The sequence below is a fragment of the Ochotona princeps genome, chromosome 5 (genome assembly GCF_030435755.1).
Source record: "Ochotona princeps isolate mOchPri1 chromosome 5, mOchPri1.hap1, whole genome shotgun sequence".
NCBI lineage: Eukaryota > Metazoa > Chordata > Mammalia > Lagomorpha > Ochotonidae > Ochotona > Ochotona princeps.
In genome coordinates, this window is record NC_080836.1 from 85,171,128 (window position 1) to 85,187,140 (window position 16,013).

The 16,013-nt window shown below is 35.2% G+C and overlaps 1 protein-coding gene across 4 annotated transcripts in view; it reads right to left on the reverse strand.

Annotated features, from left to right (window-relative positions):
- Positions 1–16,013, reverse strand: part of ERBB4 (erb-b2 receptor tyrosine kinase 4) — a 1,037,128-nt gene that overhangs the window by 222,178 nt on the left and 798,937 nt on the right. For all 4 annotated transcript variants that reach the window (XM_058664956.1, XM_058664954.1, XM_058664957.1 and 1 more), the window contains exon 17: positions 805–937. In XM_058664956.1, coding sequence (XP_058520939.1) covers positions 805–937 — 133 coding nt within the window. The remainder of the gene's footprint in view (positions 1–804; positions 938–16,013) is intronic.

The following is a 16,013-nucleotide window of genomic DNA, read 5'->3' on the forward strand; positions in this document are numbered from 1 at the left end:
TCTCATTAAATGAAAAGCCATAAAACAAACTCAACAACAGAGAGAAAAATAGGAAATTTACAATAACTTGCAGAGGTGGGACGGGAAAACCCAGAGCTTATGGAACTGTACCATAAAATAATAATAATAATAATAATAATAATAATAATAATAATAGGCAGCTCTGGTAATCTATAATTTTCAGTGATTGTTTTTCTCTTGTCTCCTGTACAAAGGAGAACTCTCAGCTGAATGTGACAATATAAAAGAAATTATAATAACAAGTATAATTTACATACTCACAATAACCACCATGCATAATATTAAACGCATCCTATGAATTGGCTTGTAAGGCATGTGTGATTATACTATTTAGATTTATCCTATAAGCTCAGTCTTTCACTGCTGGCATAATGATTACACTTTTACCAATTTTGTGATCTTAATTAAAGAATACACTGCTTCCTACCTGGTTTTATTCTGAACTAGAGAACATTCAATTTTTCTGTCACTTTGTTAGCTTTGCCTCTGAAACACCCTCTCTGCAGACAGTCTCCGGTGAGCTTGATAGCAGGACACACTGAAGAGGCAAATCTGTTTCCTCTCCAATACAATAATTTCCCTGCCCCTACACCTACCTTCTTGTAGCCCTGGTCCTTCTTAACTACCCACATACATTCCAACTGCTCACAGTAACATACAACGAAATAGAGCTTCCCTCATGAGGACACTGGACAGAGTTTTCACTCGGATTAAAACAACTGAGTGTCTTCTTGAGCTAAGGAAGATCCTTGCAGACATTAACACAACAAACAAACTGCCCACCTCTGTTTCCAGGAATCTTCTCAGGGCTCTTTTCTTTTTTATGCTTTTCCGTCTAACGTAAACTGCAAACGTCAGAGCCAGGATGACCAGGATAAAAAGTCCACCAATGACTCCGGCTGCAATCAGGGGAGTTCTGTCAATCAGAATGTGAAAAAAAGGAAAGCAAATGTATGAGGAGTTAAAACACACAGGAGGAAAGCAGTTGGATGTGAACCTGCCCACACCACACATCTAGTCATTGAGAGGCAATGCAAGGAAAAACGCATTCGTGCTGTAATAAGCTGTTTTTCAGGGTTAAATGAAAAACGGCTCCATTTTGTTCGGTTTTTGTCCCATTTTGAAATAATAAACCATGCTCATTCATCTGATCCTTGTGAAGGAGTGGCCACAACATGCAATTTGGTGAGAAAATGCAAACTTTGGTAACAGAATGATAAACATAAACCAAAGGTTGGTACGGAACATTCATATCATTCTGTCATCTGTGAATAAATGAAATGTACACTTTAATGGTATTGCTATACAGCGTAATTTTCTTCTCTCTAGAACAGGTTTTCTCAACAGTGGCACTATTGACATTTTGGGATGGATACTGGTTTGTGATGGGAGCTGCCCTAGGCCTTTCACAACATTTTAGAGCATCTCTGACCTCCATCCACTAGGTGGCAGACTTTTCCCTATTCCCAGTCACGACACTATTGCTAGACATCATTAGACACTATCCTTAGCTGAGAACTGCTTCTTTAAAGCAAAAATGAGTGTGGTCTGAAGAAATACGAACCCTAACACCTATGGAATGCCAGGATACCAACAAGAGTTGATATTGCATACAGGTGCTATTTGGAATTCTGATAAGGACAACCATGGCAGAAGAAGCATATGAAAGAGATAAAGAACTGCATCAGATATTTTCAAAATAAAAATGATGAGAATAAATAGGTCTATTATAATAAAAAGTATAAGCAAACATACACCCACAAAAGCCTATGCACATGAAGTATTATGTGAAGAGATATGAATAATAATTGGGCTTAGGAAGAGATTGCCTGGAAACTTTTATTCTTAAAATGTTTTCCCAATGTATTTATTTTAAGATATAATTTTTAAAGTGACACTTCTTACTGTTTTCCTAGACGATTTTTGCCTTGCTTGAGCCAGCAAAAATTGCAGTTTTTAACTTACAGTTTTATGATACAGCATTCTCTATGAGGTTTTGGCGGTCAGAGTTCTGAAGTACATAAATTTTGCATGCTATAGCAAGTAACCAGGAGCAAAACTCATAGGTGGACCTAATAAATATTTGACTATGCAACCATGATGCCGAAACTAACAGAATCAGCTCGTTCTTATAGTTTCTATAATAAAATGTTTTATATTCTATATTTTTAATTTTTAGAAGAATCTATTCTAAGTAGCCACATTCATTTAGAAAAAAATCTGGCTTTTGTAAAATAAACTTTTACTCAAGAAATTGATCAGAACTAATGATAGTGGATGGCCCTAATTAAGATTTTGAAATTTCAGCCAAGTCTTGGAGAAAAACCAATGTAACTGCTTCTAGAAATGAAATCATACCTGTAAAAATTATGAAGGTTATGTTGTCATATAAAGCTGCAGAACAATGCTAAAATTTACTTCATTCTAAAGGTTGTTTCCTGACAGCTCAATGCACTGCAGAATATCAAAACGCTGTTATAATTCAAGTAGATTTTCCTAAATGGGATTTTCTGAAGACATAAAAGTCTACATTGAGAGAATTAAACTACTTCATGGCTACAAACTCATCATTGTGATGTGGATTTTGTGTGTAAGATCATATGTTTGAGGGTGCCAGTTAAATATAAAAGTTAGAAATCTCTTCCTTTTCAACTGAGAACATTTCTGCTCCAGAGCAGAAAATAATTGAAAAGTCACGGCTGCAGGAAAAGACACATTTTGATTTCATAAGTTATGTTTTTAATTAAAAAACACTATGTATAAATACAAATACTTTCAACATTGTGCTGTTGTAGATTTAGGCCAAACTCTTGATTTTCTCTGTGTATTTGTTTTATAATAGCTAGTATATGGTTATAGAAACACACATTTATGTATTAAAAAATGTTTATGTTTAGTTTGTTTTTGTATGTAAAAATGTTCACTTCCAATAGTTAAAAAAAAGACCTCTGTTCTTTATATCTTATTGAAGTAAAGATAAATTGTTCATAATACTCTAATACATTTAGAAACTCAAGTCAGCTCTTCTGGTTTTTCTTTCAGAATTTATCTCCAATATTTTCACAAAGTAGCTTCTTTAGATGATTTTAAATACTTTTGAATTCTCTTACTACTACAGTGCAAAGAACCTAAAAAAATAAAGAACTACAGTTCCTGCATTTAAGAATAAAATATATGATAAAAATAAAATATTTTTAATAAGAATTAAAAATAAATTGATATGCAAATATAAATACATAAATGTTTTGGTAGTCATTTCAAGAGGCAAGTATTTCCTTATCACCACAGAACAGTATCTTGACGATGAAGTCTTCAGCTACAAGGAAGTAAGCTACCATGGATAAGGGGGCTCATTCCAGAAGAAACACTGCAGGTTCTATTGAGTAACGATAGTCATGAAAACAGTACTGGTTGAAACGAAGAAGGCTTATTATATGTAACAACCAGATGGGAAATGTCATGCTGAATTGGATCCCGGTTTGAAAAAATGAGCTTTAATGCCACTGCTTGGATGACTTGAGGTCTAAGTATGGAGTAGGCTGTAGATGAGATGAAAACGCTCAGTCACTGAAAGATACAGACCGTAAACTGGAAATGGTGGGATACAAACCGGTAGGATCATAATCTGACAAAATTTTTGCTTAGATACATCTTTACAGATCTGAAATGCTATAAAACAAATACACTTAAAGGGACTCTTTAGTTTTAATTATATTGGCTCCCTAACCTTCTATAATGTGATTATGTGTATTTTATAGTAGTATAAATTCTAAAAAAATAAAAAATAATTGTCTAAAAGTTTAGTCTTGTAATAATGATCTTGTTTGCTTTTTTCTCAAGTATTTGCCTCACATTTTTTTCAATTAAGATTTCATTTTACTATTCCCTGTCCATGTTTATAATCTTAGCACTTCTGCATATATTTTCTACTCATTATAGTTTTATGAGTCTGAGTCATTTAATTACCATTATGCTTCTTACAATGCACATTATGTGCCATAAAATGAAGCTCATCTGAAACGTTAATACTATTTACACATTTCCTGATCCTCTCAATTCAGAAGATTCTCAGATGTTAGCAGCTGCAAGACAGTAATTTCCCTCACAAGAGTTAATTCTGAGTTACTTATGAGGACTTTTGGATCAAGAGGCTACAGCTACTTGAATTGCTTCTTTAAATTGTTGCATTTATCTCCTAGGTCTACTGATGGCTATTGTCAATCAAGCTGCTTCCAACACTTTTTTCCTCCTAAACGTTAGGTCAGAGGGAGCAAAAAGGCCCAGATGAAACACCATTGAAATCACAGGAGTCTGACACTCAGGTACCTAGAATGTTCTGCAAACTCTCATCCATAGGAGGAGGAGTATTTGTTGATTTACCTATTGAAGCTTCAGTAAAAACGATGGGAAACCCAAAAGTATGAATAATAGGATACTTCATGTGCCAAGTCCAAGCTTATACTAAAAGGATATAATCAAAAGATAGTTTAAGTTACCGTGTGATGTGGAAACAGTGTGACGGAACTGATCTGGTACTATTACTCATATAACTAATGTTATGAGCAGACTGCGTCACAAGTGATTTTTGTTAATTTACTTAAGAGCATATAATTTGGTTTTCATAATTCACTTAGAAATTCAGAAACCACACAATGTATTGCAGCCTATTATCTTGAATGCAATTAACTCATGAAAGAATCATGTCTTTCAAATCATAGCATTCATCCAAAAAGAAACATTCTTTACATTGATTACTATGTTTGAACCATGCTATTCCTCTCATTATAGAATGTAAAATTTAGGCGTATGTAAAAGACTTTAATTTTATGAACATCCGCAAATTTTCCTACATTGTTATGTCCTCCGAGATATTAGATTCCAAACAAAAGGTAGTAAAGTCCACATAATTTATACTGAAAGTTCCAACTAGATATATAAACATTCAAATGAAATAGAACAAAAATTCTAAAAATGAAATCTAATAAAAAAATTCTAAAAACGTTCCTTAAATGCTTTCCCTTTAAATTGAGAGGCTGGCTAGCCTTAAAACTACAGTGAGGAGCAACCACTTAAGATAGTTCAGCCCACGTCCCAGCGCTTGGGTTCAATATCTGGCCCTGGCAGCCGACTCAAGCTTCCTGTCAATGAGTCTTTGGGAAGCAGTGGTGATGACGCCAATAACTGGGTGTTTGTCACCACCTGGGGAGGTTTGAATTCTGACTTGACAGTTTGGGCTCAACCCAGTCCAGGCCAACCAGGGCATATTGCGAAATGTACCTGAACATGGGAGTTCTTTCCATCTCTGTCAAATAATCTTGGTGACATGAGTAATTTTTGTTTCTGCCACCCATGTTAGACCTAAGCTGACGTCATCATTTCTTGCTTTAGTCCTGGTGCAGCTCAAACCCAGCAGGCATTTGTGTAGTTAAAAAGCAGGTAGGAGGTCTCTCTACTTATATATCTATATCACCTCATATTTCTCAAATAAATGGGAAGAAGATATAGAAGAAAGGACTGTCAACATTTTCACTAAAAGAATGAATGTTTGAGAAAATGTGTATGTTTACCATGACATGACATGATACAAACATGTCCTGGCAGTGAACCAGTGTACAAAAAGATTTCTCTTTCTCTTTTCCTCCTCTCTCCTTGACTAGCAGATGAAAATCAATCAATATTGTAGCACAGCAACTCATGCTATCCCATAAATATATAAAATTGTTATTGTCAGATGAAATAATGAGTTGAATTATGAAAAACATTAAATGGGAGTTTGTATACACAGATTTACTAGCACAAAAGGAGGAAACACGTGCCATGTGTTTTCCTTCACTTGTTGAAGTTGTAAGAGTTTAATCACTTAGAGGGAGCATGTAGAATAGCTCCTTAGAGCCTAGGCAAGACAGAGAATTGGGAAAAAATTGAGGGGTAGATTATAGATACTAAAGCAGATAAAAGGAAGAGAGGTAGTGCTGATCTTAAATATAAAAGTGGGGTAACTATACTCCACATTTATACATTTTTAAATAATGAAAATAGGAGGTTGAAGGTTCCCAACACATTGAGGAAATGGAAATGTCGGTTTTCCTAACTAGGTCATTACCTCTTGAATGTATGCACGGAATTGAATAAAGCAGTATAAATATTATATGTCAGTTGAAATTAAACTGAGGTGAAGTATTGTAGCACAGCTGGTTAAACTATCACTGGTGACAACATTATGCTTCATGGGAGAGAATGAATTGCTAGATTGCTAGACTGAATCCCAGCATCTCTGCTTCCAGTTATGTGCCTGGGAGAGCAGCAGAAAATGCCACGTGAATTTAGACTACTGGTAACCTGTGAGACCACGGTCAAGTCCCTGGCCTGTGCTTGGCTGGTGGGACCATTAGGAGAACGATTCAGCAGATGGAAAAATCTCTCCCCATGTCTGTTTCTCTCCCTCTCATCTCTTTGCTACTCTGCCTTTCAAGCAAACAAATAAACAAACAAATCTTTATTAAAAAAAAGAATGGAAAATATCACTTCTTTTTTTTTCAAATATTTCAAGATATATTCTAAACGACTTGCCAGATTCTTACAATTATATAAGTAAATGAAATAGCAAAAAAAAAAGAGAAAAAAAACATACATTAGATTTTAAATTGTGTCATATTAAACAACATTAAAAAAGGCATCTTCCCTTTGCAGAATGGGATATCATTAAAGGTCACCAAAGACACCTGGCATCTTATCTACCACTCTTCTTGCCACTTAGAAATCACTGCGCAGAAATTATATGACATCTTAAAGACTGAATCCTTCTCCAGCTGTCTTATCCAATACTCTGTGTAATGCCTGGAAGAACACAGTAAGCACACAATCTATAAATTAAGCGATAGCCCATCAGTGTGTCTTCAAGTAATCTGCTGATTTTGTGTTACTGTGTCTCTTACATATCTGAATTACAGTTCCGGATATGACTTACTTGTTTCTTCTTTGACCAAAAGATTGATTTCCTAAAAGTAATTTAAGTGGAGTCAAAAATCCAATTATCTTGGCAGTTCCATGAACCATAACATAATTTTAGCCAATGATTTGAGTATTAAAAAAAATCTCGTCTTAGTTTTCTCTCTTTAATAGAGAGAATGACTTACAAAAAAGAAAAAAAGGCAAGATGGGGAAGAAAGTCCTGCCAAGCACGTGAAAATATCACTTCTTAAAACTTCTCCACCTAGGGCCCGGCACAGCGGCTTAGTGGCTAAAGTCTTCGTTTTGCATCCGCCAGCATCCCAAATGGGCGCCGGCTCGTGTCCCAGCTGCCTCATTTCTCCTCCAGATCTCTGCTTGTGGCCTGGGAAAGAAGTCGAGGTCGGCTGAAGGCCTTTGGACCCTGTGCCCCCATAGGAGACCTGGAGGAAGCTCCAGGCTCCTGGCTTTGGATCAACTTAGCTCCGGCTGTTTTGGCTACTTGGGGAGTAAATCAGTGGATGGAAGAACTTTCCTCTGCCTCTCCTTCCCTGTATCCTGTATTTGACTTCCCAATATAAATAATAAATAAAGATATTTAAAAAATAAGAAAATAAACTCCTCCACCCAAATTTATCTCCCCAAATTACAGTATACAGGTGAAATTAAATGAATAATAGAGAATGCCAGAACTTTTATAGCAAAATGTTATTTCAAAATTTAAAAGATAAAATATACATTATTTAAAAATGTTTTAAATAAAACATAAAAAAAGTTTTAAAATAGCAGGACTAGTGTTTTTTTTTTTAAACTAAATAAATTTGTTTGGAGGCAGAGAGAGAGAGAAGAGAGACAGAGACAGAGACAAGAAGAGAGAGAACAAGAAAGAGTGAGCGCCAGCAAGCACTGGACAGGGAGTGTCCCCTTCCCTGGGTAACTCTCCAGAGGCCTCTAGCGGCTGGCACTGGATCTGCCCAGGTCTCCCGCTGGAGCAAAGCAGGCTCTCAAATGCGAGGCCTGTGATGTAAGCAGCAGACACCTGGACAGCAGATGAAACCTCTAGGCCAAATGCATGTCCCAAACGCAGTGTTTGAGAAGCATCACTGCAAAGAGTCTAAGCACATGCAGGTTATTATTATTAGCAATGTATGTTCATCACCAAATAAAATGTTCATTAAATTGGCAAAAGTGCATTTTCCTTTGTTTTTGAGTGCAGAATAATTTTCAATTAATGATAGGTACACAACCCCTTGTCATACAAAACCTAGATATTTTCTTTTTTTTTAAATTACATTTGATTTTATGACAGTTTCATAAGCTCTGGGATTCCCCCAATCCCTCCCCATGCCCTCCCCCCATGGTGGATTTCTCCACCTTGTTGCAGTATTACTGTTCAAATCCAATCATAATTCTTTCATTGCAAGCATGTACTTTGCATAGCATCGAGCATCTTATTGTCCAGATAAATTCAACAGTTTCTTGGGGAGACCATCTCTGGTCTGAAGGCAGAGCTGGCAGAATATCATCCTGACCAATTAAAAGCCACAACATAACATCACCAACTGTTTACAACATTATGGGGTTAATTGACATGGTATTGAGTGACTGATATGTTAGAAAATGCAAGTTCTTAACCACATCCTGTGACTACTTCATTGACATTTCAATTTTAGTTTATACACAACTGGCTGCTATCCACCTTAAAATGGCTATAGGGTACTATTCAGCTGTCTCGTGTCTATTTTCATTTTTCTATTTAGTAGCTTATAGTGTTGAAGCATAATTTTTACTGAACTTGGTGGATTTTGGGATAGTCCATGTTGGCTTATAACTCTAACAAGGCATAAGTCAACAGTTGAGGCACAGAACAGTTTCAGGAGGAGTGTGCAGAGAAGTCATCAACACCTTGGTGAGAAGTAACTTATCTTCGTGTCCTACCTAGCAAGGCATATGTGAGTTCACACTAACCGTTTCCTGTTTGGTACTAATGAAACTGATTTTCCAATGAAACTGATTTTAAATCAGAGAATTCTACTTTCAGAAGCCTATACATCAACTAAGTATCAGGAGACTGATCTTAAAGATTAGGTGGATCAGATTTATAACTTGCATTCTTTATCTGTGTGCATTACAAACTGAAAATGTGTAGGCAGGTGTGTGTGTAGGGAGTACGTTTTAATATGCCAAGTTTGTAAAACAAACAACTAACCAGAGAAGTTTAACAGGATATATTTTTTAAAAGAGGCATTTTTGTATAACAAATGTTACAAGCCTTAAACATGTGACATGAATAGTGTCCATCATTACCGTCTACTGTTAATATTTGGAATTCGATTCCACCTTTCTATACACTGCATTCATTATATGACAGAAAGATGACGGACTCAGACCAATCTAAGTTTCATTTATGTGTTGACTGTTAACTCGTTAGGTTGGATCATTACCAAATATCTCAAATTAAGTATGCATAAAGCATTCTTTACGGTAATGGAAAAAAATAAATAAGGTAGAGAACCATTTAGTCATAGAATTGTGAGACCTAATGAAATGACCTCCAGAATTCACATTCAGTATCATCATCAAATACTTAAAAGCTTACGCAAGTCATACGCCCCATTTGACCAGTAACGTTTTTTACTGTTCTAAGTACCAATAATATCCTTTAACCTGTCAAAAGTGCCTTTGTTAGTAATAAACAAAACATGTAGCTCACAATTAGACCAATGTAATGAAATTTAGCCTACTCTGACCTAGCACACACACGCACACACGTTCACAGAAGTGTCTTAGAGTCTTAGTATTATGTCCACTAAATTGCATCTGCAAGGAAGGTAAATCATTTCTACTTCTAATTAATGTGTATCATTTAAATTACTATCTCATATTGGGGTCAAATATGTAAACTTTTATTTAAAATGATAATTAATCAAGCTGGCTATCATCTTTTGCCCAGTAAGGCTTAAGCCTATCATGAATCTGAGGTAAATGTATCTTCAAGTGTGTGTTTTATGTTTCTTTTGCTATAAGAAATATATAGCTGATTAAGAGCCTATTAATGCTTCACTAAAATTCTTAGAATGCATGATCCATTACTGAGACAAAGACAATTTTTAAAATAAAAACATGCTTAGATATAGTTTATGTAGAGATAGATATGGCCATCAGTTTAAATATAGCAGAAAACCTGTTCAAATAATAACACAAGATTTGACTGCCATGAGGAAGTCATGGGTTTCACAGCACAACAGTAGCACTAACAAAGCAGTTCATGTTCAACGGACGCTAATAAAGTAAAAATGAGAATGTCAAAGACTTTCCATCGTCATAGCAAAAGAATTGACCTTCATGCAGATAAGTAAAATGTTTATTCGGTCAGACACAACAAGGCAAAATGTAGCTAATTTAGAAAGATTGACTGGACTTTATTCTCACACATTGAAATGTTTCTATGTTTTGTAAATGAGTGTTTGTTTTTATACACTTTCATGTTTTCACAATAACTAAGCAACCTGAATATTCATATTCAGTACAGGGAAATACTCTCTCAGAAAAGCTAAGATAACCTGAAGGAGATTAAACATAAATAATATTGCTAACATTTCATATCCTGAATTCTCACGTTCATTCATTTTCAGCCATAAGACATCATTTTTGGAGATAATTAATTAGAATGGAACGTTTAGGGTATACAAGTAACACCCATCAGCTTTTCTTTCATTATTAATTGATTGTACAGAAAGCAAAACGAACATTGGTTTATTTAGGTACTCTCACAGATGCTTTGGTTTTATATTTAGCTTCATCTTAAAGTGTTGATTCTCTTCACATTGTCATTTTATCTGCAGTGCTGCATTTATTATGTTTTATATGTATTAAATCAATTATACTTCAGGGCATAAAGTCTATTTGTAGCATTATTTTTTGTTTATCTTCATTTTATCTTTTCAGTGAGAATACAGTTCAGGGGACTCTATTTCCTGCGAAAGCTGGATCTTCTTTCAGAAAGCCAGACAAGCGGAGTCTATTCCAGCAGCAGCAGTGCCTGCTGCACCCACTCTGCTAGTCCTCCCTCAAACAGCGTGCAGTTCAAAGAGAGACCTTGAAATACTAAGAAACAATGACATTCCCCAGCAGACATTTTAAGGGTTACTGCCTAGGGCAAGGAGAACTACATTAGCACACTTTCATTCTTCTCTCGTAAATTGTGCTTTTTCTGACCCAGAGTTCCACCTGCTCTATAAATATGACATTTTTTTTTCTTTTTGAGTAAATGATAGTGATCTGGGTCAAACTCTGAGGTGTCAGACATCAGTTGACAGTTATAGTCTTTACTTGAAGGGACCTCGGGTACTGCCAAATGTCTCTGTCCTTTGATTAGGGCATAACATTTCTCTGCTACAGATAAAATATGACCGGAATTCTGAGTGTTGAAGTGAATGCATTAAAACGTTCTCTCCCTCCTCCTAAGGAAATTTAAATATTTTTTGACTTGTCCTCGTGTGATAAAATTTTATAATGATTTTTCAACATTTGAATGCATGTCACTGGAGTAGAGATGCTACCATACAAATAAGCAAACATAAAATGATTTGTAAAAGTACTAGGATTGTTTAGGAGAAAAAAATTAGTAGTTTCATAGTGATTCATTTCATTGTTTTCTATTTTAAAAAACTTACTCATATCTATGTGTCTATTCTTTTTTGCCATGTTTGGGAAGTAGTTAAGTTTTCTATTTGATTTAAAAGCAAATTTTGTTGTTATTAGAGATAATATTTTGATAATAACTGTGTGTAAGCATATATATATAATATATATTATATATATTAATTTCCATAAGTGTTGACAAAGAATCATGCCAGAAAGGTCTTTTCATCAAGGTTTTAAAATTTGACTGATTATTGTACTCATTTGTTTTTAATAGTTTATACCTATTATACAATCTCATAAATGTCTATACTGGTACAGTTATTATTGCCGATATTATTAGAGTGGTAGGATAAGTAAAAATACATTTAGTGGTACATAATAAGTATTGTAAATATTGAATTAAAACATGCCTTAGGGCCCGGTGGCGTAGCCTAGCGGCTAAAGTCCTCGCCTTGAAAGCCCCGGGATCCCATAAGGGCGCCGGTTCTAATCCCGGCAGCTCCACTTCCCATCCAGCTCCCTGCTTGTGGCCTGGGAAAGCAGTTGAGGACGGCCCAATGCACTGGGACCCTGCACCCGTGTGGGAGACCCGGAAGAGGTTCTAGGTTCCCGGCATCGGATCGGCGCAGCACCGGCCCGTTGCAGCTCACTTGGGGAGTGAATCCTCTGACGGAAGATCTTCCTCTCTATCTCCCCTCCTTTGTATATCTGACTTTGTAATAAAAATAAATCTTTAAAAAAAAAACATGCATTAACTGGCACTACTGTGTGTGGTGGCACAGTAAGTTAGGGAACTGCCTGGATTAGCATCCCAGATTAGAATACCAGTTCCAGATCTGGCTGCTTTGTTTCTGATTCAGGTGCCTTCAAACATACCTAGGAAAGCAATACAGGATGGCTCGTGTACTTGGGAACCGACTACATGCATGCGAGACACAAATGTAGTTCCTCACTATGATTTCAACGTGCCCCAAGCTTGAATGTGCAGCCATCTGAGAAATAAACCACAAGATGGAAAATCTCTCTCTCTCTCTCTCTCTCTCTCTCTCTCTCTCTTCCCCCCATCCCACCCTCTCACTATTTCTGGCATAGTTTTTTTTTTAAAAATGAATAAACAGAATCTTTCAAAACTACAACAGCCATTAAGTATTTTTATATTCATTTTCTGGACAACGTAATCTGAAGCAACATATGGGAAGTATAAGAAATCAGGAAAAAATTGGGCATATAATTCTATCATCTTTGGTTTATCTACCGAAGTTGGAATCATGATAAGCAATTTATTAGTTCATTAACAAAATATTCTGTCTAAACACTGCTCTGGGAAGTGACATAGAAAGGAATTTAGATTCTATCGGGAGGTTCTATTTGCCTTTATCTATCAAAGCATTAAAATGGCATGAGTGTCATGTTTATTGGGCAGAAAAACATAACAGATTTAAAACAGTCCTACTCTCTCAAGCTTCACAAATGTTAAATCCCAGATTGTTATCTCCATACACATTTCTGTGTATAAGCATCTCTTTCTTCCCCATTCCCTCTCGGTTTTTTTTTTTTCATGTCTAACTTTAAAATCAAAATCCTGGTTTAGACTAATGAAAAGTTTTTGATAAACTCCTTACAGAGGAGGAGTGGAGAATTCTTAAGAAACATCTCTCCCTTTTATTTAAGTAATATGTGTTCTACCTCTGCTGAATCACTGGCGGCTATGTTTCCCCCTCATGGGAACAATAAGTGTTTGTGGGCGAGACAGTGGTGTGACAGAATACTTCTGATTTGAATAAAGTCAACAGGAAGGCACTTTGAGAGTTAAAGGCAGTCATGAAAAAAAATACAAAGGTTTTTGGAATCCATGTTTTTTGCATATGCTTATTTCTTACAGGATTAATGAACAACACTGATTTTACTAGGCTTTTCACATGTGATGTATCAAATTCTTCTTCCAATTTAATCAATTATGTATTTGAAATGAATCTGAGGTAGGTTACATTATTGCTCCAAGGTAATAATCATTGGCAGTATACAGTCAAGAATTGAATCCAGGTATGTTTTCTCCAGAGTCTTTTCTCATTCTATTAAAATGTAATTTTAAGAACATAAGAAGGACATGATTCTGGAAGCATATTGTATGGTATATGATCAGGGAACAACTTTACTTGGAAAGGCTAGTTAGTCCACTATTTGATAGTCCACATCGTTGTTTATCAGAAAACTAGGAAAATACTAAAGAAGAGATGGACAAAAGGTATTACAGAAAAGAAATTATGAAGGATTGATGAACTTCATGCACAGAGAAGGGACGTGAAGAAGTCGGAGACGGCTGTGCATGTTGACAGGGTCAGAGTAGGGCTACGCTTGATGTTGCCATTTTTGCACATGTAGCCTTAGGCGGAAAACATTTAGAAGGGATAAATATTCTCTTTTTGGATGTATGTATTTCAGTTTTTACTCTAATTTTGAAGTTTTTGTGTATACCTGTTATTCCATTAATTTCAGGATCTACACTTAGGTTGGTTTTATTGGCAAGTACATTTTCCGTTAGAGAAAGTGACAGATGACATGCTGTGCTTCCCTTTAGCTTTTTTCAAATAGTTTTCTTTCCCTTGGAAAAGTTCAAAATATAAAGAAGGGTGTAGCTCCATGGCATTTAATTTTTTTCTTTTCCCCTACTTCCTCTTTGCCACTTATTGAAAGCTACATTATTCTATGTGGTTTCACTTCTTTCATTACTTCTTCAATTTCTTCATTCTTAGGCGATAATGACTTTTTGAGACTGATAATTTGTAAGTACAACAAACTTTTAGTATACTTGATACATTTGAAAACGGTGTTGTATATGAGGGTATCCATTCATTCTCCATTGGTTACAAACATTGAAGCAAAATGATTTATTAAACTTAAAAGGATCATATTGTCAATTTTGAGGCCTTATTATTATGTCCCATTTGACAAACTAATGTTTAGCATTCATTATTGCATATTTTAAAAACTATAATGAAAAAGATAGTTCAAGCAGTTACTCTGGAATAAGTGACTTTCTTTACAGTTCAGTAGTCTCCATAAGAAACATTTTTATGCTCCAGATTAACTAGTAACGGTTAATAAGTGGCTTGAATTTTATTGCTGTGTTTGTGTCTCAATTCATTCTCATTATGCTGTCAAGCACATAAAAATATCTTGTCTAGTGCTTACATATCTTCTTTATAAGCTTCTAAACACAATTTGATTTATATTTTCAAAATTATTCTCCTTTGGATTTTTTTCCACATCCAGGTAAGTTCTAAGTGTCACAAGGTCAGGGATCAATCAATTATTCTTTTGTTTTGTTCTACTCTTTCTACAACAACATTCTCCAACAAGATTCTTCATTATTGCTATTAAATGAAGCAGATAGCATGTGGAACATTTTAGATGATAATATAATTCTGATACATGTAATCACTCACTTGATCCTACGTTTTAGTATTTGCAACAAATTTGGAAATAGAAAACCATGTTCTTTACATTCAGCTTCTAAATAATTTGTCTGCAATTGCTCATCTTACTTTCATTCTTGATTTTTGGACACATTTTCATCATAGTTTTACCCTATTCTCTATTACATCTGACCTTATCAAGCTCAGAACAGTTTCCTTACTGTCAAATCAGTCATTTTTTACAGCTAATCTTCATCAGTCTGGAAATAGCGTTTGTCATAAATGATCCTTTTCCCTTCTTAAAACACTGTCTTCCCTTGAATTCCATCACATCATTTTCTCTAGTTTTTCCTCTATTTGGTCAATGCTTCGAAAATCATTTTTGTTATTTTTTTCCTACTTTTCTAACCTGTAAGTAAAAGGATCACAGGATTCAGTCATTGAATTTCTTCACTTCTTTACTTACACATAACTCCTCAGATATATCATGTCATCATCCATCTCTTTATCTACATAACGATAATTTCAATTTTCATAAGTTCAAATGCAAGTCTTTTAAGTGTTAGAACTGTGTTGAAAATATTATTTGATTTTCTTGAGATTAGTTTTTCATAACCAGAAGCACTAATAATTATTGCTTGATTGAAAGAATAAATATCTACATTCATAAATATCTACATAACTGCTTATGGTCTTAAACCAACCCCTTAAAAATTCATATATTCTATAATAACTTAGAGCCTCCTATATTTTTAAACTTAACAAAAGTATAATCTAAAATATGCATAATAAAAATAAGAGTTATAACGATCTGAACTGCGCCTGTCTGGAGGCATGACTTCTCAGGGCCACACCCTTGGGAACAGGTGAACCTCTCCCCGCGCGAGAGCAGACCTCAGTAAAGCCTGGTTTTATCATCATTCTGGTCTCTGCAGCCCTGCTGTTTTGGTGTGGTTTTTATTTACCATATGTACCTCAAGC